The sequence below is a fragment of the Tamandua tetradactyla genome, chromosome 1 (assembly GCF_023851605.1).
Source record: "Tamandua tetradactyla isolate mTamTet1 chromosome 1, mTamTet1.pri, whole genome shotgun sequence".
Taxonomy (NCBI): Eukaryota; Metazoa; Chordata; class Mammalia; order Pilosa; family Myrmecophagidae; genus Tamandua; species Tamandua tetradactyla.
This window is the reverse complement of record NC_135327.1, coordinates 83,265,071-83,288,944: the sequence shown is the minus strand read 5'-3', so window position 1 is coordinate 83,288,944 and position 23,874 is coordinate 83,265,071. Positions and strand designations below refer to the sequence as shown.

At 37.2% G+C, this 23,874-nt stretch overlaps 1 protein-coding gene across 3 annotated transcripts in view; it reads right to left on the bottom strand.

Moving 5' to 3' along the window:
• The window catches only part of VPS41 (VPS41 subunit of HOPS complex), a 216,387-nt gene that overhangs the window by 107,339 nt on the left and 85,174 nt on the right, over positions 1-23,874 (bottom strand). For all 3 annotated transcript variants that reach the window (XM_077119493.1, XM_077119494.1, XM_077119496.1), the window contains 3 exons: positions 14,469-14,543; positions 6,271-6,333; positions 2,904-2,969 (listed from right to left, as the gene is read on the bottom strand). In XM_077119493.1, the coding sequence (XP_076975608.1) occupies positions 2,904-2,969; positions 6,271-6,333; positions 14,469-14,543 (204 nt within the window). The remainder of the gene's footprint in view (positions 1-2,903; positions 2,970-6,270; positions 6,334-14,468; positions 14,544-23,874) is intronic.

Here is a 23,874-nt window from a genome sequence, read left to right as displayed (position 1 = left end):
AATCTTTCTAAAAGTGATACAGCACAAGGATAGACATACAGATCAATAGAAAAGAATTAAGAGTCCAAAACAAACCCTACCATTTATGGTTAATGTTGGGGATTGATTCATGTCCCCCATAAAAACGTTTAAGTCCTAATCCACAACCTTGTGGGTGTGAACCCATTTGTAAATAGGACTTTTGGAAATGTTATCTTTAATTAAGTGTGGACTCTTTTGTGAAAAGGGTCTTTTAAGATACTGTTTAGATGAGGTCAAATTGAATCATGGTGAACCTTAATACATGTGAATAGACTCCTTGTAAGGCAGAGGAAATTCAGATGCAGTTGGTCAAAAGAACCCAGAAGTCAAAAGAAGCCAGAATTCAGAAGAAGCCACAGAACGAAGTAGACTGCCACGTGACAGTCAAGGAACCCAAGGACTGCAGCAAGCTAGCACAAAATGCTAGAGGCCTGGAGAACACACAGCCTGTTGAGCCCTTTATTTAGGAGTTTTGATCCAAAATCACAAGGCAATAAATTCCTATTGCTTAAGCCATTCCATAGTGTGGTATTATGTCACAACAGATTGGCAAACTAAGATGGTTAATTTTCAACAAAAGGGTTAAGACCATTCAAAGGGGGAATAAAAGCCTTTTCAACAAATAGTACTGGGACAACTGGATACCCACATTCAAAAGAATGAAATGTAGATCCCTACCTCATACCATATAAAAAAATTTTCACAAAGTGGGTCATAGACCTAAATTTAAGAATTCAAACTATAAAACTCTTTGAAGAAAACATAAGCATAAATATTAATTATTTTGCATTAGATAATGATTTCTTAGTTACAGCACTAAAAGTATAAAGTGCCAAAAGAAAAAACAAATAAATGGGTCCTCATCAAACTTAAAAATGTTTGTACTTCAAATAAAACAATTGAAAAAGCAAAAAAATAACACAGACTAGGAAAAAATATCTGCAAATCAAATATCTGATGAGACACATATCCAGAATATATGAAGGACTTTTAACAATTTTATAATAAAAAGGCAAATAGCCCAATTTAAAAATGGGTCAAGAACTTAGACATTTCTTCAAAGAAGATACGCAAATGGCCAAAAGGCACATGAAAAATTACTCAACATCATTAATCAGTAAAGAAATACTAGTCAAAACCAAAATGACTTAACCCCAGAATAACTATTAAAAAAAAGATGAAAACGAATATTGGTGAGAATGTGGAGAAACTAAACATATATTATTGGTGGTGAGAATGTAAAATGGTGCAGTCACTTTGGAAAAGAGTTTGACGGTTCCTCCAAGTGTTAAAAATAGAGTTACCACAGGATCCAACAATTTCACACCCAAGGGAAATTAAAGCATATGTTCACAAAAAAAAAAAAAAAAGGAGTTCATGAACGTTTACAGCAGCATTTTTGACAATAGCCGAAAAATGAAAACAAACCAAATATCCATTAATTGATTAGTGGAAAATAAGATGTGGAATATTTATAAAATGTAATATTATTCAGCATAAAAAGGAATGAAGTTCTGATACATGCCACCACATGGATAAGTCTTGAAGACATCATGTTAAGTGAAATAAGCCAGATACAAAAGGACAGATATTGTATGATTTCACTTATATGAAATACCTAGAATTCAAAGAGACAGAAAGATTGCAGGTTATGGGGGAGAAGAGAATAGGGAGTTAATTCTTAATAGGTACAGAGTTTCTGTTTGGGGAAATGAAAGGTTTTGGTAATGGATGGTAGCAATGAGGCACAACATTTTGAGTATAATTAATACCACTGAATTGTATATTTGAAAGTGATTAAAATGGGAAAATGTGACTTACTACAATGAAAACTTTAAAAACCAAAAGAAACAAAAAACAGCGCTTGATAAATAGTAACATTCAATAAGCTTTCCTGCCCTATTATTCTGTAAAAAAGCAGACCAAGGGACAACTACAGGTAACTTTCATAAACCATTAGAAACCTCTCACTATGTGAGACTCAAAGTTGCCATTCCAAAGCTATACAACGCTATAGAAACAACCACAGAACCACCTTCTTTCCTGAGCTCTAATCTGAATATGCAATAATATTCATAGTTTCAGAACAGTGAGCATTTTTCTATTATGAAAATGGTTTAAAAATATATCTAGTTAGGGCAGGCCACGGTGGCTCAGCAGGCAGAGTTCTTGCCTGCCATGCCGGAGACCTGGGTTCAATTCCCGGTACGGCCCATGCAGAAAAAAAAAAGAAAAGAAAAGAAAAAGAAAAAAAATATATAATATATATATCTAGTTAAGATAAAATAGAAAAAAATAACTTGATTAATCCTATAAGGAGATTCTTTACTTTCGGAATTTACTGTTCCTACATACAGAACAATACAAATGTACAGAAGGGTTTTCCAATCATTTTAAAAATAGTGATAACAAAATATGGTGGGAACATGTTAGTAAAGAGTAGCCATAATTGTTGTAAAACCTTATCAAGGTCTAAAAAAGTTTTCTATAACAACAGGAAAAAACACTAGTTTATTTTTTTATTATTTTAAATGTTACCACTTTTTTTATGGAAGGAATAATATTTCAAAGCTCAAGATGGTAGCTCAAGTAAATCTCTCCTCCTTTTTTTTTTTTTTTATTTTGCCCTAAATCTACTCCAAATGAACATCAAAGAGAAATACCGAGTTCACCTTTCTCCTAATGAATAATCAGACATTAAAAATATTAAGGATGAGGGCCACGGTGGTTCAGCAGGCAAGAATGCTTGCCTGCCATGCCCGAGGACCCAGGTTCAATTCCCGGTGCCTGCCCATGTAAAAAAAAAAAAAAAAAGATATCAAGGATGAATTAATTCTTTTTTCCTCAAATAGTAACATGTGATCGTAGAGACACACACTTACCTTCTTCCCTCCCGTCACAAACTGTTTGCAACTGGACCTCACGAAGTGCGGGTGCACAGCAATGATCTGCAAGGGAAAAAGGAACAAACACTAGTTTAGGTTATAAGACCGAATGAAACCCCTTTGCATAAGCACAGGCAGTATGATCTAAACAATCCCAATTGTTTATCATGGTGCGAAGTAATCTCTTCAAGTAATATTCTCCAGCAACTGAGGACATCCAAGCTTTGCTCATGTGTAAAACATTTCTTCTTCAAAGCCAGGTCAAAGCTAAAAGACTAGAATGAATTAGTTCTAGCTTCTGGCTGAGGACCCCTTTGAGTGGGCGCCCCATCCTGGGAGGTGGCAAGGTAGGTTAACTGAGGTAGTAAGATGTGACAAATTCAATTCATAGAAGAAACACCCAGGAAGAACCCTACTAACTCCTTGACTAGTATGACTTTCAATGACTGAGGGCAGTAAGTGGAAAAGATGGCGAGATGCAGTTTCACAAGCATTTGTATGGTTAAACCAAGACCATGTAGTAAGAAAGCCAACAGGGCTGCAGGATCCAAGACACTATGGAACTAACCCATTTGAGACCATCCCTTTTACCTACAACCTAAGTTTAATGCCTCGTAGATCTCATCACATCTTACCTTCACCTAATTCTCAGCTAATCTCCTCCCATTCCCTTACACATGTTCATCCCAAGGATATCCCATCCCTAGTTATTATTTATTTCATTTGCAAGGGGCCTTATGATTATATCAACATGGTAGAGGGGAAGGAATAATGAAGGTAATGGTGAAATTTAATGACTCCACTAAGTGAAATTCTGTCTTATGGGCTCAGCTTTTGCAGTTGTAAATACATATAAACTCTGCCACTTATCTTTTTATCCCTTAACCACCCCTGAAATCATCAACTTAGCACATACTGGTTTTTTCCTAGACAAAATATAGACTATTTCTGGGCGTAAGACAACAATATGTAATTATACTTTCATAAGCGTCAAGTAAATACATTTTATATTTTGTTAATTAATATATTCCCCTCCTCCAATGGAATAGATTCCTCTTTCTACATTAACTTTTTTAGGTCTCAGAATATGGCTCCTTCTTCCTTTAACTATTCCTACCTCCCAATGCCTTCAATGTTTTCCTAACCCACTCTAGTTACCAATATCAAGTGATTTACACATTCTATTGTTGCATAGTCATAAAATTTCTTCTAAGTCTCTAGTTCTCTTATGATGCATATCTCAAGATAGTTACTGTTGCTCCAGACATGCTCTATACCTCAACTGCACACTACCTAATCCTCTTCTTCCCTTCAGCCACAGGAAAACATCAGGGTCATTGCCCTTGACTGTTTCCTTCCTCATTGCCCATCATACCAATGACTGGGCTCAATCTCACCTCCATCATGGCTGTCTCATAAGCTGTGGCTGTAAAACTCATTCCCAAGGTTACTCTCCCATCTCCACTGCTGATCTCATTCCTTAGTGCAGCTCCACTAAGTACTCTCTTTCTTTTATTTTCAATCATTCCCTTTCTATTGACTTTTTTTTCCTATTAACCAAAACATGAGATGCAGAAATCTTGCCTGGACAATGACCTTCTCTCAATGTACCAGATGATCTTTTTTCCTTACTGCCAATTTCTTAAAAGAGGAGTCCACACCAGTTGTTTTGACTTCAACTCCAATTTACTTATTGATATATGATGAGCCTCTGGCTATTGAAACTGTCTTCACTAAGGTGCCAGTAACATTATAAATACCAAATAAAATGAGTGCATGGGTAGTTCGATAGTAGAATGCTTGCCTTCCATGTAGGAGACCCGGGTTTGATTCCCAGACCATGCACTCAAAAAAAAAAGATTGTTTTATTCCTCCCTTTTTTCTCTCACATGGTGTTTGATATTTTTGCCCTCCTTCCTTCTGTATATCCTATTTCTCTTGGCTTCCCTGACACCACTCTTCTTCTTAGGCCCCCTTACTATTTTCTCTTCAACTAGCCACATCTTAGAGTTTTCAGAATATCACTGCCACTTTTCTCTCTCTATGGATTTTAACAGGAAAACTTTATCTTAAAAAATGAATTAATCTTACTAAACTGTGGTTATCAAATTGGCATCTGTAGGGCCAATTTCCACCAGAAGCACCACACATTTCCAAAAGCCTCCCTAACATCTCTACCTGTTTGTATTATAGGCATTCTAAACTCAGGCGGCAAGACCAAATCACCAAAAGCCTTACTCAAACAGTCCTTATTGCAACTGACAGCATTCCCACATGCCATTATCAAACAAGAAGCTAGGATCATGTTGATCTCCTCCATGTTGTACCACCCTCAACCAACCTATCACTAAAAGTCGGGGTGCCCAGCCTCAAAGGCTTTCCAAATTCATTTTTCCCACTCTATCTCTAATATTCACTATGGCTCTTTTTATTGAGAGCCTGTATTGTCCTGACTGAAGTATTGTATTAGCCTTCTAAGTTGTCTCTTGTCCCCAAACCTCTCCTTCTTAAATCATCCCTCACTCTGGTTTTCTAAAACACACATCAGATCCTTTCTCTCCTTTACCAGTTGATCAATGAATGTTTAAATAAACATGTTTAAATGGCCTTTCCCTTTAACTACTATAACAGTCACTTGACTTAATGATAATCGTTACCTAAACCTTGTCTCCTTGTCTTTTGTCCATAGCCTGTCAATCTATACCATACAGTCACCAAATTAATTTCTTAAAGCAAAAGTTCAGTTTATGCCATTTCTTTGCTTCACAACATTCAGTAATTTCTCTTTATATACTAAGTGGCATCCCAATTCCTTAACATAAATATAAAGCTAACTCCAATCTATCTGTACAACCTTCTTATCAAATAGGTATTTTGTGCACCATCTAAACTATTATATTTGCCACTTCCTGAACATGATGTGAACTCTCTAGCCTCTCCATCTCTATTATATTATTCTTCCACATGAAAAGCAGCTTCTCCATCAGCCCCTACACATTTATTAAAACCAGTCAAATATCACTTTCTCTAAGAAGCTATCCCTAATGAGCTCAGCTAAAAGTAACCTTTCTCACCTTTGGATACTTCAGTTCTGATTTTATCTGAGTCTTTAATCAAGGATTCTTTGCATGCATGTGTTTATCCACTCACCTACAAACTTCAAAAGTTTCTGAAGAGAGATTGAGATTATGGTCACATAATAGACATCCAATATTCCTTCATGGCATTCTATATGTGAATAGTGGATCACAGATACAGACACTGCTTCAAAAAATTATTGTTCATTGTTCTCGAAGTATTCTTATAATTCTATTGCCTTTGTGGAGAAAACTTTTAGAAAAATTAAAACTTACTGGATACTTACTTTAATGGGACAGTCAAAAGTCTCATGAAATTCTTCTCCAGAATACAATCCAAATACCTGAACCTAAAAAATAAATGGCTTGTGTCAATTCACCATGACAGCAAAATAGAAAGCTGCTGAGTCAGGGATAGCACATACTCTCAGGGAAAAAAAAAATCAAATACTTAGTCATTCTAAGGCCCTTGTGCTTTTGATTAAACATCCAATGAAAATAATTTCATCTGGGTGAGAGTACTCCTTTGCAATTAAGTTTTATAAGCCATCCCATGGATACAGAACCCTTTAGCATGACAAATTTGTTTTATTAAATGGATGCCAACTTTTGAAAATGAAACAGATATGAAGGTTATTAATATTATTTATGGACTTCTCGTAGTCAATCCCTAAAGAAATTTTTTCTTTCCTTGAAGAAAAAGCTTCTTTTTTTGAGTCTTACATATAAATCAACCACACAGATCATTGTGATGAGACTGGATGAACTGCTTCATTTACAATCTTATGTGGAATCCACTGAGAGGAAGAGTTAACGTCCTGCATATCAGTACTCCCCTTAAAGTTGTTCTAGGCTACTTTATTCACACTTAATCTCTTTTCTGAATGGCTCGCTTTCATTAAGAAAGAGAAAAAAAATAAATGGAGTATAACAGACATAAAGTGTTCACAAAATAAATTTATAACTTGACAATATTTTACAAGACACCATTTAACCACCATTCAAACTAAGAAATAGAACATCTCCAACGATCCAAGAGTCTCCTTCACATCTCTTCCCAGTCAATAGCTAGCACCCTCAGACTATGACTACCATTAATTGTACCACCAGAAACAAGTTTTGCTGATGTTTGAATTTCACATAAATGGAATCATATATTATTTCAGTGCTTCTTTCAGTCAACATTTTCCTTGTGAGAATTTTCCATATTTGTAGGTACAGTAGTAGTTGGTTCTTTGTCACTGCTGTGTAGCATTGTAATGTATGAATATACCACTGTATGAATATACCACAGTTTATGTATCCATCTTCCACTGATGATCATTTGGGTTGCTTCCAGTTTGTGGTTATTCAGAATAATGCTGTCAAGTACACTCTTTAAAAGTCTTTTGATGCACTTATGTATGTACTTTTTAGGGGTATTTAACTAGGAACAGAATTGTTGAGTCTCAGTGTACGTGTATGTGTTCACATTTGATAGACAGCAAAACTAATTTACAAAGTGGTTTTACCAATGTACACATCTTAGCAGCAAAAACATTCAAGGAACTCTCAAACAATTGGATCTATCTATTAGGAACACTTGAAACCACTTCTTTTTCTCTAGTCTCCAGAAGGTGCTATTATTTCTTCCTTAAATTTTGGAAGAATTCACCAGTGAAGCCATTTGAGTCTAATAGCTTCTTTGTGGAAAGGTTTTAATTACAGATTCAATGCTTTTAACAGATATAGGACTATTAAAGTTTTCATCTCCTTCCTGTCTCAATCTTGGTAAGTTGTGAGTGGTTCACTTTTCCAAGTTCAAGAGAAAAATTTATTCATGTTATAATTTTTAGATACAAACTCATACAGTAACAGACAAAACCTTTAGAACACCACTCATTTTGTGAATATTGTTACATTCATAGTGGCCCAAAATGCCCATGGCCTCCACTCTTGCCACATTACCTTCTCTTTTCTAGAATAAACAGCTATGGTCTCTTGGGGTGACCCTCACAATCAGTTGTCTGCCGAAGAGAAAACTCTGCCCTGGTTTATACAGATGATTCTGCAATGATACACAGGTACCCCCTGAAAGTGGACAGCTGCAGTTCTGCAGCCTCTTTCTATGATAGCCCTGAAAGACAATGGTAAGGGGACATCATCTCAGTGGGCAGAACTTCCAGCAATGCACCTGGTTGTTCATTTTGCTTGAAAGGAGAACTGCCAGAGGTGTGTTTGTATACTGACTCACGGGCTGCTGCTAATGGTTTAGCTGGATGGTCAGACTTGAAAGGAACATGATTGGAAAATAAGTGACAAAGAGGTCTGGGGAAGAGGTATATAGATAGACCTTTCTGAGTGGGCAAAAAACATGAAGATATTTGTGTTCCAAGTGAATGCTCACCAGAGGGTGACTTCAGTAGAGGAAGAGTTTAATAATCAAGTGAATAAGATGACCTGCTCTGTGGATACAAGTTAGCCACTTTCCCCAGCCACTAATGTCATTACCCAATAGGCTCATGAAAAAGTGGTAGTAGGGACAGAGCTTATGCAGGGCTCAGTAACATGGACTTCCACTGACCAATGCCATCCTGGCTACAGCCACTGCTAAGTACCCAATCTGTCAGCAGCAGAGACTATACTTAGTCCCTGATATGGCAGCATTCCCCAAGGTGATCAGTCTACCTGGTGGCAGCTTGACTATGCTGGGCCACTTCCCTCATTGAAGAAACAGGAATTTGTTCTAACTGGAATAGACACATACTCCAGATATGGATTTACCTTCCCTACACTCAATGCTTTTTCCAAAACTACCATCTGTGGACTTACAGAATACCTTATCCACAACCATGATATTCCACACAGCGCTGTTTCCAACCGAAAATCCACTTCACCATCAATGGCCTAGAAACTTCAGGAATGAAAGTTTGAGTCCCTTCACCAGGCAAAGAACCGAGGCCAGCTGAGGTACATGCTGAGGGTGAAGGAAACATAGGATGGACAGAGGAAGAAGGCAGCGACAAATATGAACTATGACCACGTGACCAGTTACAAAAACAAGGACTGCAATGGTATGAATATTTCTTCCTTGTTTTGTTATGAGTACGTTTGTATATGTTCATAAAACAAATATCTTTCTTTTCTTTCTTATCCTCTTATCATATGACATAAATTATATTGTTCATATTGCAGTTCTTAAGCTGTAAGGTATCGAGTTTAAAAGTGAATATTATCCAAGGACCGCACCCTATTCTGCAGAGATTTAGTGTGTTTCCAGTAGTACACAGGACAGCTAAGTATTGTTAGGCAAAAAAAATGTCTGTTATTGTTTTTATTTGGAGATTAAGCATGGTTTTGGTGATGTGTATAGCTGCCATGTTGACAAGGGGTGGGCTGTGGTGGTTAGGTTCATGTGTCAGCTTGGCCAGGTAACGGGGCCCAGTGTCTGGTGAAGCAAGCACTGGCCTAACTACTACTGTGAGGACATTTTGTGGACTTATATCATCAGGAAGTTAACTGCATTTATGGCTGATTATATCTACAACCAACCAAGGAGAATGCCTTCAGCCATGAGAGACATCAGCAGTCAGAAGACAGAACTTTCCACTTCAGCCAGCCAGCTTCTCCTGGGGAATTCACTGAAAACCTTTATTGTAGTTTGCCAGCTTGCAGCCTGCCCTATGGAATTTGGACTCATGCATCCTTAAAGTTACGTGAGACACTTTTATAAAATCTTTTATTTACAGATATCTTCTGTTCGTCCTATTTCCCTAGAGAACCTTAACACAGAGATACAAACAAATGATGTACAAACTTGTTGATATTGAATCAAGAGATACCAGAGTTGTTAACTGAATGGTGAAAATTAAATTATGAACAACCAGTGATAAACACACTTTTGGAAATTATGGAATTATGACTATATACTGAAGATATAATTGTTTAGTGATAAAGAATAAACAGAAAAGAGAAAAAATAACAGAAATTTTTATCAAACAGTTCTGATACTCATCACTATCTCTGAGAATCTGTCAGAAGCAAAAATGCTACCAGGACTAGAGTAGGTAGTTGTTGAAGGAGGTGAGCAAGATTAGAACTCTCAGGTCAGTTTCTATCACTATGTTTACCAGAATGACACTCTCCTCATCTGTTATTACTTTTTCTTCAGCATAGAAGGAGGCACAGAGAGGTCGAAATAATTTACTCAAAGGCACAAAGCTAGAAAGTGACAAGCTGATTCCACTCTCAACAACTAGGCAAAACTATCTGAAACTCTATGACATAGCAGCGGTTATAATTTGTTAAATATCAGACTCATCGTGCTGAGGTGAAAAGAGAGCTGGGAGATTTCAGGAAAATTAAAATGCATTATGGAATAAAATTCTACTCCACGAAGCAGAAAAGAATAAAAGTGACATAGGAAAAAAGCACCCCAGCAAAGAGAATAAACCTATAGAGAAATTCTCCTGGACTACAGAGAAATGAGAGGGATAAATTCAATAAGAAAACAAAGTATTTATGTGGGAGAGGGGGTATACACAACATAACTGAGTTATGTTATGACCTATGTTTTTACCAAAGGAGATGAAAGGTAAAGAGACCTTATTCATTCTCTCTGTTTGCTTGAAAAATATAGGTAAAATAGTGGGGGAATGGAGAGACTAGACTGCAATGTGTTAAGAAGTAATTGGTTAGAAATAAGAACAGTTAATGCATACTGAGGGCTCACCATAGGCCAGGCATGTACTGAACACCTGTGACCACACAACTTTCCAACAAAGGCCTCCATTAGGCCTGCTGCCCAACTGAAGAAACAGAGGCACTGGGAAGTTAAGCATCATGCCTAACTTAACACAATGGAGTAGGAATGCCAGCTCAAGGGTATGCTCTTGGCCTCTAAGAGATCCATCTCCTAGACTAAATATTATTGATTTTTCTTGCTTATAACTGAAGCAATAATCAAAAACATAACTGAAGCAAATGAAATGAAAACAATACTTCAGTTTCTGGATCAAAAGAACTCACTGTATGCCAGATAAAATCAATGAAAAGAGACACAGAACTAGACATAACTTAGCAAAATGAATGACAAGGACTGTTTGTCATTATTATATTGTTAATCCTGTAAGCTTCAAGGTAGGAAAATAAAAAATGGAAAAACAAAAAAATCAGGTTTCTCAAAATAATTAGGCTGGCCTTAGATATTAGACATCTCTACAAAAATAAGTGCCAGAGAGCCAACATCTCCAAAATTTTGAGAGAAAATATTTCAAAGCAAGAATTTTTTACAAAATTAGGTTCTAGTTCGTCTATAAAGATAACATATGTAAAATACCAGAAAATACACTTTATATGTATACTTTTCATGAAAATATATGCCAGGTAACTGACTATTATATATACACACTCACTCCACACCCAAGATATATAAAATATATATGAGTGATGGTATATTAGTATGCTAATGCTGGCAGAGAGCAACATACCAAAAATGGAATGGTTTTTGAAAAGGGAATTTAATAACTTACAAGTTTACTGTTCCAGTGCTGAGAAAATGTCCAAATTAGGGCACCAACGAGAGGTTACCTTCCCTTAAGGAAGGCTGATGCCATCCAGAACATATCTGTCAGCTGGGAAGGAACACGGTTGGCATCTGCTGGTCCCTTGCTCCTGGGCTCCGTCGCTTTCAGCCTCTGTTTCCAGGGGCATCTGTGGGCCTTCACTAAGCTCCTCCAGGTCACAACTCTGCTTAGTATATCTCAATGGGAAATATGAGAAATGGGAAATATGGCTTGCTTAGTATATCTCAATGGGAAAGCAAATGGTAATGTCTGCTGGGCCCTGTATCTCCAAATGTCTGCATCTCACGTTGGCTCTGACAGCTCTGAAGCAACAGTCTCCGAGTGTCTGCATCTGCTTTTTCTGTCAGCAGTCTAAGTATTTCCAAACAGTCTGTGTCTCTGTCAGCTCTGAAGCAACTGTTCTCCAGCATTTGCATCTCCAAGCATCTTTGTCTTTTCTCCAAAATGTTTCCCTTTTTAAAGAACTCGAGTAAACTAATCAAGAACCACCCTGAATGGGAGGAGTCATATCTCCATCTAACCAAGGGGCCACCACAGGGACAATTTGGCATGATACATGGCTGTGGAGATAACCTCATCAAAAGGCCATACCCACAGCTGGGAGTGCCGCATCTCTCTGGAGCTAATCTAATTAAAAGGGTTTCCACCCTGCAGTACTAAATTAGGATTAAAGGACATGGCTTTTCTGGGGTATACAACACTTTCAAAATGGCACAGATTTTTAATTCAAGTACAGAGAAGCCATGAAATTAAAAGATATTAAGCAGTATATATGAATTTTTTTCTGTTTTCTCTTTATTTTTTTCTGAATTGATACAAATGCTCTAAGAAATGATCACGATGATGAATATACAACTATGCAATGATACTGCGAATTACTGATTATATATGTAAAATGGAATGATCATATGGTGAGAATGTTTGTGTTTGTTTATGTTTAAAAAAATTTTTTAATTAATTAGAAAAAAGACATTAAGCCCCAGTAGAATAAACAGTGAATTTTAAACAAATGTTAGAATTATAACTTTAAAACTAATTACAAATATTAAAGGTTATCCTTTAAACAGAAGATAATTATTTGTCTGGGAGCATTAATACATCAAAGAAATTGTAAATGTAAAGATAATTATTTGTCTGGGAGCATTAATACATCAAAGAAAAATCACAACAGCAATTAAAAGATGTATTAGATCTAGGCATCCAAAGTTTATATTCTCAGTAATCTTTATGAGCTTATCTTCACTGACCACTTTCACCGGACCATTCTATACTAACTACTCTATTATCACAGTACTGACTAACCAGCGGTAACGGATAGCTTACATAAATATGTGCTCTCAGAGACTGATTTTCAATTCTATCAATGCTAATAAAACATGGAGAACCATTTTTCAAAATATACCAGCAGCCTACCCTAAAATATGGCTATAGATATGAAATTGACTAAAGAAGAAAAAAAAAAGAAGTGTTTGTTCACCAGGAAGTGTTCAGTGATAGGCCTGAGGGTCACCACAGTATCCACTAGCAAAGTATTATAACCCTTCAACATTTAAAGCCTTGAAAGAATTCCTAGATGAAGTATCTTAGTAAAAATTCTTTTCCAAATCAAAGAGTGAATATTCTCTTTCAACAAGTTAGTTCAAGTAAAGTGACATCTGCCCAGGAGTTCCTTGCCTTTAAGAAAACAAAATGCAGATTTTCTTTCTTGACAAATATGTGAATATAAAAATGTTCCAATAGTTGGAATAATTCTTCTCAATTTCTGCACATACCAACTCCTCCCTCATCTCCTTTTGACAATCGTGTTAATCTCAGAATTTCAGAAAGTACTATAAAATCTGGCAATGCTTTCTGAAAAGCACTTGTGTCCCAATTACCATTTCAAAGACTGGACAGACGTTTAGGCTTAGATACCTAAAATGCATTTTTGAATGTCAAGAGGACTCTATTTTTTCTTAACAGATTAAAATGAGTAAATATCTTTCATATTGAATACATTGTTTTTAATTTACTCATCTTAATGGTCCACTGACTTCAGCTGATAAAAAAAATACACAATTAGATTAGGAAATCTGCTCTATTCAGTAAGGAACATGAAGATTCTATAATGATTCTTAATGCATTCTCTTTTTAAAACGTTATTTTAGAAAAGTAGCTTAAATACACTGCATTAGAATTTTATCATTGGAAATCAACATCAGAAAAGACTTCCATCGACTTAAAAACAAAAAAGACATTCTTATAAGTGGAAAATCAATCACCACAACCACTAAATGTCACAGCTCAACATCAGCAAGAAGCACTGATAACTGTTAGTTATACACTGCACAAATGATGAATGCTCTAAGTCGCGGAAGTAGGTGCCAGATTTTTAGAAAACTGTACATATATTGATTTTACATTTATTTAATGTGGCCATTGTAAGACACTTTATTCTTCTGATAAACTATGATTGCTTATCAAAAGATTCTATAATTCAAGAGAAACATTCATAACTTGTGTGTGGAAATGAAAACCACTGGCCCACTGAAATCATACCCACAAAATCCAATTTTGTGGATTTATGGCAGAAAGGCATTAAACTACTGCCTTGCAGGAACTGCAGACTAGTCACTGAAGAAGTGGCTCAGCAGTAATGATTAAGGTGACATGTCCCCTTGCCACAGCTGTTAATCAGCTTAATACTAGTTACATTATTGACATTCTTGTAATTACTTTTCCTAAGGCACATCTGTGCAAAATATATTTAACTTTAATTATGAGCAATCGAAGGCAAGTCCAATACCCAAAAAGAATAATCAAACTTCTCTTAATGCAGGTATATCGTAAACACAGTGGTTTTCCGATCACCTAGAGTTGGGTAAAATCTCAGTGTTGTGTGCTAGAGCAGTACTTTTGACATGGCCACAGTTTTATCATACCTTGCCATCTTCTGAACATACGCCCATGTGTTCACCACTTTCATCCAGACTGATCTGATTTATCTTCACAGGACTCTATAAAGTTTTAAAAAAGATGACATGTAAACTTCAGGGAAACAGATTTTAAATCAGCCAAATGTCCTGGCTCTTTTCAAAATATAAGTAATATACATTGTCCGTTAGTTTAGACGCATGAGTTCAAGAAATATTTTCTTTTTGCAAATGAAAACGCTAAAACAGAGCACTGTTCACAGACATGTAATGCACAAAATCTAAGGTTTCCCAAAATTATCTATATCAGGTACCTAAAGTCCCAGCTATAATGCTACTTCTTATGTACTATATACCTTTTGTTCTGTTCTGTTTATGCCACACTCCTGAAAATGTCTTTCCTGACCAAAATCCATCAAAAAAACAAAAAAAATAAACAAGAGCCAAAATAAAAATCATTAAAATACAGACTTAGTCATTTTAGCTTGGTTCATGGCCAATCTGTGTGTTCTTTTCTTAGAAGTCATTATGCAAACTTTTTATCTATACTTTATGCCTTGTATTTCCAGGGGAAAAAAAAATACAAGGTCTAATTGATATTAACTAACTTTGTTTTCCTACATTCTTTTGAATAATCCCCAATTTAAAAATCTGCAATGATAGGAATCAGACTTTCTACTTTGGATGCATTTTCCAAAGAGTAAATATACTACAACTGTACTTTTAACTGTATTTTACACAGTTTCCCAGTTCTCTATGTAGCCAACTGTTTACTTTCTAAAATACACATATGGGTGGATTTCTTTGTTAAATAAAAGGGACAATTAATGAATGCTGGCATCATGACAAGCTCTTCCATTTTTTTGTTTCTTCAATAATGACAGTTTCCATACATACAACATAGTAGGAACTAACCATGAAAGGGAAATTCAATCAGTTACAACATGAACTTGCAAATTAGTTTTCTAAAAAATATCCAATCCTAAAAGGGTTTTGGTTTACTAAGAATAAGTGGAAATATGAAAGATTGAAATGCAACTCAAAAATTGAATTGAATTTCTCAAAACAAAAATATCTCAGAATTAGTTAGCAAAGGTCAGGGTAGACCAAGCCTCCCAAACCTCAGAAAGGCCAATCACTGATTGTGATGCTGAAAGAAATCCCCATGTTAGAAACTGATATGGTAGCTAGAGAATCCTTTCTCATTTTGATCCCTAAGTCATAAAACAAACAAATTCCTGCAATGCAATCCATGAAAACTCCTTAATAGATCCTAGAATCTTAGAAGTGGAAAGGACCTTGCAGATAGATCTTTGATCCATTTAATAGGAGAACAAACTGAACCCACAGCTGAGACACACAATGGAGAAAAGAGCAGACATCAGGCTAAAAGCTGGGCAGTAGTAAAGACACGATGTGGCAAAGGGAACATTCTCGTGTTCCAACAAGGAATATGCAAAAGCAAAAGAAATGATGAACTTGGAAAGCACGTAGGCCAGCACATTTGGACAGATGGGTGAGAAGCTGAATGCTCAGTCTTTACAGTTGTCTCCAGATAAATAACTTCTGTAAACACTTTCCTGTTTGCTGAACACCATTTTTATATCCGCTTTTGTCTTGACAAATATAAACCCCCACATACCTCTAATTGTAATTTGACTGGCATTCTGCAATAATCTGCCCCAAATTATAATAAGGATGTGCAGCCTGACCAAAATCAGGGTGTCTTATGTGAACCAGTAAGGCAGTCTCAAAGATCACAGGACATTTCCATCAATGCAAAAAGTTCCATTGGACAGCAGTATTCTAAGACTACAAACCCAATGCTGACAGTAACCAAGAAATCAATCCACAAGCCCCTTCTTTACTACACGTACACGTGGAATTTTACATTCTTCTCAGCATTTATTTTATCATCATATGTGTTCTAGTTTGCTAGCTGCCAGAATGCAATATACCAGAAACAGAATAGCTCTAAAAAAGGGGAATTCAATAGGTTGCTAGTTTACAGTTCTAAGGCTGAGAAAATGTTTCAGTTAAAGCAAGTCTATCGAAATGTCCAAATTAAGGCATCCAGGGAAAGATACCTTGATTCAAGAAGGCTGATGAAATTCAGGGTTTCTCTCTCAAGCAGAAGGGCACATGGCAAACACAGTCCGAATTTCTCTCTCATCTGGAAAGGTACATGGTGAACACAATCAGGGTTCCTCTCTCATCTGGAAGGGATCATGGTGAACACAGTGTATTTTGCTAGCTTCTTCTCCTAGCTTCCTGCTTCATGAAGCTCCCCGGGAGGCATTTTCCTTCTCCATCTCCAAAGGCTGTGGGCTAGTGGACTCTGCTTCTAGTGGCTATATCGTTCTGCTTTGTTCTCTCTCAATCTCCTTCATTCTCCAAAATGTTTCCTCTTATAGGACTTCAGAAACTACTCAAGACCCACCCAAATGGGTGGAGTCATCACCAATCCAGTTTAACAACCACTCTTGATTAAATCACATCTCCAGAGAGATGATCTAATTACAGTCTCAAACATACAGCATTGAATAGGGATTAGAAAAAATGGCTGCCTTCACAAAATGGGATTAGGATTAAAACATGGCTTTTCTAGGGTACATACATCATTTCAAACCAGCACCCTATGCATGTCAAACTTTATGCAATTTGTTCTTAGAATCCAGTACTAAAAAGCTCATTTAAACCTGTCTCATTTCCAAACATCTGGTCCACATATATCTAATCTGATCATCACAGCTAAAGGAAAAAGTAGACAGCTAAGGACGAGTACCTCTGACCGACAATAAGGAAAGTGAGGCTTCAAGAATTAATGGGGGCCCGTCCTCGTCTCCCCTCTTTGTCCGCCGGTCCGGCGCGCGGCACCCACGCCCTGCAGCAGCCGGCCCGCCCGCCCTCCTCTCCCCTCTTCCCCCTCCTGCTCCAGTGGTTCTCCAACCACCACCATGCCCTCTTCCGCCTTCACCGGCTCCTATGCCACCGGCCTTGACAACCTTGTCACCCGCACCTTTCCTCCTCCAGAACAGCTACTGGGGGAGTGGAGACAATACAGAGCAGCTCCCGGAGCCACGACGGAGATCAAAGGGACGGCGTACCCCATCCTGGAACGGCTGACTGTCTGGGAGAACCAGCTCCGGTGAGATCACCGAGGGGCGCGGGCTTTCCCGAGAGGGACAGCAAGCGGCCGGAGTCCCTCCCTTCCTCCTTCCCAGGCCAGCTGGCAGAATTGGACAGGCGGTCCCCTTGGGCCGTGGTGGCTGGTGCCCCCACCACGCAAGGCCCCCCGGACCAACTGAGAGAGTTGGGTTGGAAATCCCAGACTGCGAAGAACGGTGACCGGGGGGTCCCTTCCAAACATATGACTCCCCGGTCCGGCTGGGAATAATGCACTCTTCCGGGCTGCGACAGCTGGCGCCCTCCCGCCATGCTTGGCGCCCCGGGCCGACTAGGTAATTTGGCCGGGCGCTCTCCCGTGCTGCGGTGGCTGGCGACCCTCCGCATGTTCGGACTCCCGGGCCGGATGGCACTCTTCCAAGACGCTTCGGTTACCGAACCTCCCCTACGGCGAGAGTTTTCCAGAGTTAAAGGACCCACAGCAACTTTCACTGGTGGAACCCGTAGACAAACGTGTGCCACGAGAGCCACCTACTGGGCAGGATAAGAAAAACAGAACCCAGAGATTTCACAGAAAAATCTTTCAACCTGTGGGGTCCAACACCAAGGGAAATCTGACTAAACGCCCAGACGCCAGCAGAAGATAACAGATCACGCTCAGAAAATTGAAAATATGGCCCAGTCAAAGGAACAAACCAATAGTTCAAATGAGATACAGGAGCTGAGACAACTAATGCTAAATATACGAACAGAAATGGAAAACCTCTTCAAAAACGAAATCGATAAATTGAGGGAGGACATGAAGAAGACATGGGCTGATCAAAAAGAAGAAATAGAAAAACTGAAAAAACAAATCACAGAACTTATGGAAGTGAAGGATAAAGTAGAAAAGATGGAAAAAACAATGGATACCTACAATGATAGATTTAAAGAGACAGAAGATAGAATTAGTGATTTGGAGGATGGAACATCTGAATTCCAAAAAGAAACAGGAACTATCCGGAAAAGATGGAAAAATTTGAACAGGGTATCAGGGAACTCAAGGACAATGTGAACCACACAAATATACGTGTTGTGGGTGTCCCAGAAGGAGAAGAGAAGGGAAAAGGAGGAGAAAAACTAATGGAAGAAATTATCACTGAAAATTTCCCAACTCTTATGAAAGACCTAGAATTACAGATCCAAGAAGTGCAGCGCACCCCAAAGAGATTAGACCCAAATAGGCATTCCGCAAGACACTTACTAGTTAGAATGTCAGAGGTCAAAGAGAAAGAGAGGATCTTGAAAGCAGCGAGAGAGAAGCAATCCATCACATACAAGGGAAACCCAATAAGACTATGTGTAGATTTCTCAGCAGAAACCATGGAAGCTAGAAGACAGTGGGAAGATATATTTCAGTTACTAAAAGAGAAAAACTGCCAACCAAGACTCCTATATCCAGCAAAATTGTCCTTCAAAAATGACGGAGAAATTAAAACATTCTCAGACAAAAAGTCACTGAGAGAATTTGTGACCAAGAGACCAGCTCTGCAAGAAATACTAAAGGGAGCACTAGAGTCAGATACAAAAAGACAGAAGAGAGAGGCATGGAGAAGAGTATAGAAAGAAGGAAAGTCAGATATGATATATATAATACAAAAGGCAAAATGGTAGAGGAAAATATTATCCAATCAATAATAACTCTAAATGTTAATGGACTGAATACCCCAATCAAAAGGCATAGACTAGCAGAATGGATTAAAAAACAGGATCCTTCTATATGCTGTCTACAGGAAATACATCTTAGACCCAAAGATAAATATAGGTTGAAAGTGAAAGGTTGGGAAAAGATATTTCATGCAAATAACAACCAGAAGAGAGAAGGAGTGGCTATACTAATATCCAACAAATTAGACTTCAAATGTAAAACAGTTAAAAGAGACAACGAAGGACACTATATACTAATAAAAGGAACAATTAAACAAGAAGACATAACAATCATAAATATTTACGCAACGAACCAGAATGCCCCAAAAGACGTGAGGAATACACTGCAAACACTGAAAAGGGAAATAGACACATATACCATAACAGTTGGAGACTTCAATTCACCACTCTCATCAATGGACAGAACATCTAGACAGAGGATCAATAAAGAAATAGAGAATCTGAATATTACTATAAATGAGCTAGACTTAACAGACATTTATAGGACATTACATCCCACAACAGCAGGATACACCTTTTTTTCAAGTGCTCACGGATCATTCTCAAAGATAGACCATATGCTGGGTCACAAAGCAAGTCTTAACAAATTTAAAAAGATTGAAATCATACACAACACTTTCTCGGATCATAAAGGAATGAAGTTGGAAATCAATAATGGGCGGAGTGCCAGAAAATTCACAAATACATGGAGGCTCAACAACACACTCTTAAACAACAAGTGGGTCAAAGAAGAAATTGCAAGAGAAATTAGTAAATACCTAGAGGCGAATGTAATGAAAACACAAAATATCAAAACTTATGGGACGCAGCAAAGGCAGTGCTAAGAGGGAAATTTATTGCCCTAAATGCCTTTATCAGAAAAGAAGAAAAGGCAAAAATGCAGGAATTAACTGTCCACTTGGAAGAACTGGAGAAAGAACAGCAAACTAATCCCAAAGCAAGCAAAAGGAAAGAAATAACAAAGATTAGAGCAGAAATAAATGAAATCGAAAACATGAAAACAATAGAGAAAATCAATAAGACCAGAAGTTGGTTCTATGAGAAAATCAATAAGATTGATGGGCCTTTAGCAAGATTGACAAAAAGAAGAAGAGAGAGGATGCAAGTAAATGAGATCGGAAATGGAAGAGGAGACATAACTACTGACCTCACAGTAATAACAGGATACTATGAACAACTTTACGCTAATAAATACAACAATTTAGATGAAATGGATGGGTTCCTGGAAAGACATGAACAACCAACTTTGACTCAAGAAGAAATAGATGAACTCAACAAACCAATCACAAGTAAAATGATTGAATTAGTCATTCAAAAGATCCCTAAAAAGAAAAGTCCAGGACCAGACGGCTTCACATGTGAATTCTATCAAACATTCCAGAAAGAATTAGTACCAACTCTCCTCAAACTCTTCAAAATAATCGAAGTGGAGGGAAAACTACCTAATTCATTCTATGAAGCCAACATCACCCTCATACCAAAACCAGGCAAAGATATTACAAAAAAAGAAAACTACAGGCCAATATCTCTCTAATGAATATAGATGCAAAAATCCTCAATAAAATTCTAGCAAATCGTATTCAACAACACATTAAAAGAATTATACATCATGACCAAGTAGGATTCATCCCAGGTATGCAAGGATGGTTCAACATAAGAAAATCAATTAATGTAATACACCACATCAACAAATCAAAGCAGAAAAATCACATGATCATCTCAATTGATGCAGAGAAGGCATTCGACAAGATTCAACATCCTTTCCTGTTGAAAACACTTAAAAAAATAGGAATACAAGGGAACTTCCTTAAAATGATAGAGGGGATATATGAAAAACCCACAGCTAATATCATCCTCAATGGGGAAAAATTGAAAACTTCCCCCTAAGATCAGGAACAAGACAAGGATGTCCACTATCACCACTATTATTCAACATTGTGTTGGAAGTTCTAGCCAAAGCAATTAGACAAGAAAAAGAAATACAAGGCATCAAAATTGGAAAGGAAGAAGTAAAACTATCACTGTTTGCAGACGATATGATACTATACATCGAAAACCCAGAAAAATCCACAACAAAATTACTAGAGCTAATAAATGAGTACAGTAAAGTAGCAGGCTACAAGATCAACATTCAAAAATCTGTAGCATTTCTATACACTAGTAATGAACAAGCTGAGGGGGAAATCAAGAAACGAATCCCATTTACAATCGCAACTAAAAGAATAAAATACCTAGGAATAAATTTAACTAAAGAGACAAAAAACCTATATAAAGAAAACTACAAAAAACTGCTAAAAGAAATCACAGAAGACCTAAATAGATGGAAGGGCATACCGTGTTCATGGATTGGAAGACTAAATATAATTAAGATGTCAATCCTACCTAAATTGATTTACAGATTCAATGCAATACCAATCAAAATCCCAACAACTTATTTTTCAGAAATAGAAAAACCAATAAGCAAATTTATCTGGAAGGGCAGGGTGCCCCGAATTGCTAAAAACATCTTGAGGAAAAAAACGAAGCTGGAGGTCTCGCGATGCTGGACTTTAAGGCATATTATGAATCCACAGTGGTCAAAACAGCATGGTATTGGCATAAAGATAGATATATCGACCAATGGAATCGAATAGAGTGCTCAGATATAGACCCTCTCATCTATGGACATTTGATCTTTGATAAGGCAGTCAAGCCAACTCACCTGGGACAGAACAGTCTCTTCAATAAATGATGCCTAGAGAACTGGATATCCATATGTAAAAGAATGAAAGAAGACCCGTATCTCACACCTTATAAAAAAGTTAATTCAAAATGGATCAAAGATCTAAACATTAGGTCTAAGACCATAAAACAGTTAGAGGAAAATGTAGGGAGATATCTTATGAATCTTACAACTGGAGGCGGTTTTATGGACCTTAAACCTAAAGCAAGAGCACTGAAGAAATAAATAAATAAATGGGAACTCCTCAAAATTAAACACTTTTGTGCATCAAAGAACTTCATCAAGAAAGTAGAAAGACAGCCTACACAATGGGAGATAATATTTGGAAATGGCATATCAGATAAAGGTCTAGTATCCAGAATTTATAAAGAGATTGTTTAACTCAACAACAAAAAGACAGCCAACCCAATTACAAAATGGGAAAAAGACTTGAACAGACACCTACCAGAAGAGGAAATACGGATGGTCAAGAGGCACATGAAGAGATGCTCAATGTCCCTGGCCATTAGAGAAATGCAAACCAAAACCACAATGAGATATCATCTCACACCCACCAGAATGGCCATTATCAACAAAACAGAAAATGACAAGTGCTGGAGAGGATGCGGAGAAAGAGGCACACTTATCCACTGTTGGTGGGAATGTCAAATAGTGCAACCACTGTGGAAGGCAGTTTGGCGGTTCCTCAAAAAGCTGAATATAGAATTGCCATACGACCCAGGAATACCATTGCTAGGTATCTACTCAAAGGACTTAAGGGCAAAGACACAAACAGACATTTGCACACCAATGTTTATAGCAGCGTTATTTACAATTGCAAAGAGATGGAAACAGCCAAAATCTCCATCAACAGAAGAGTGGCTAAACAAACTGTGGTATATACATACGATGGAATATTATGCAGCTTTAAGACAAGATAAACTTATGAAGCATGTAATAACATGGATGAACCTAGAGAATATTATGCTGAGTGATTCCAGCCAAAAACTAAAGGACAAATACTGTATGGTCCCACTGATGTGAACAGACATTCGAGAATAAACTTGGAATATGTCATTGGTAACAGAGTCCAGCAGGAGTTAGAAACAGGGTAAGATAATGGGTAATTGAAGCTGAAGGGATACAGACTGCAACAGGACTAGATACAAAAACTCAAAAATGGACAGCACAATAATACCTAATTGTAAAGTAATCATGTTAAAACACTGAATGAAGCTGCATCTGAGCTATAGGGTTTTTTTTTTTTTTTACTATTATTACTACTTTTATTTCTTTTCTCTATATTAACATTTTATATCTTTTTCTGTTGTGTTGCTAGTTCCTCTAAACCGATGCAAATGTACTAAGAAACGATGATCATGCATCTATTTGATGATGTTAAGAATTACTGAGTGCATATGTAGAGTGGTATGATTTCTAAATGTTGTGTTAATTTCTTTTTTTTTCCGTTAATAAAAAAAAAAAAAAAAAAGAATTAATGGGAATTACCTAAACCAGAGAACTACTAAGTGGCTAACCACATAGCATTCAGTATTCCAAGCACAAATAAACTAAGCTTTACACTTCAACATGATTCTTCCTTAATATAAACCATTTTCCCCATCCCATTAGCAATATTGAGGGGCAAACAAATAATCCTTTTCCTTCTGCCACTTTGGGAACTCTACATATAGACAATTTCTACTCTTAAATTCCTACATTCAGGTTGGAGGACATATATATTATTATTAATATAAGTGTGGCTAGTTTATTTTTTTTTAAAGCTGAACAGCTCACATTCCGTCAACAAGGTATAAGAATACTCTTTCCCCAAAATCTCCACTAGCAATAAAAGTTGACAGTTTGTTTGTTACTTTATTT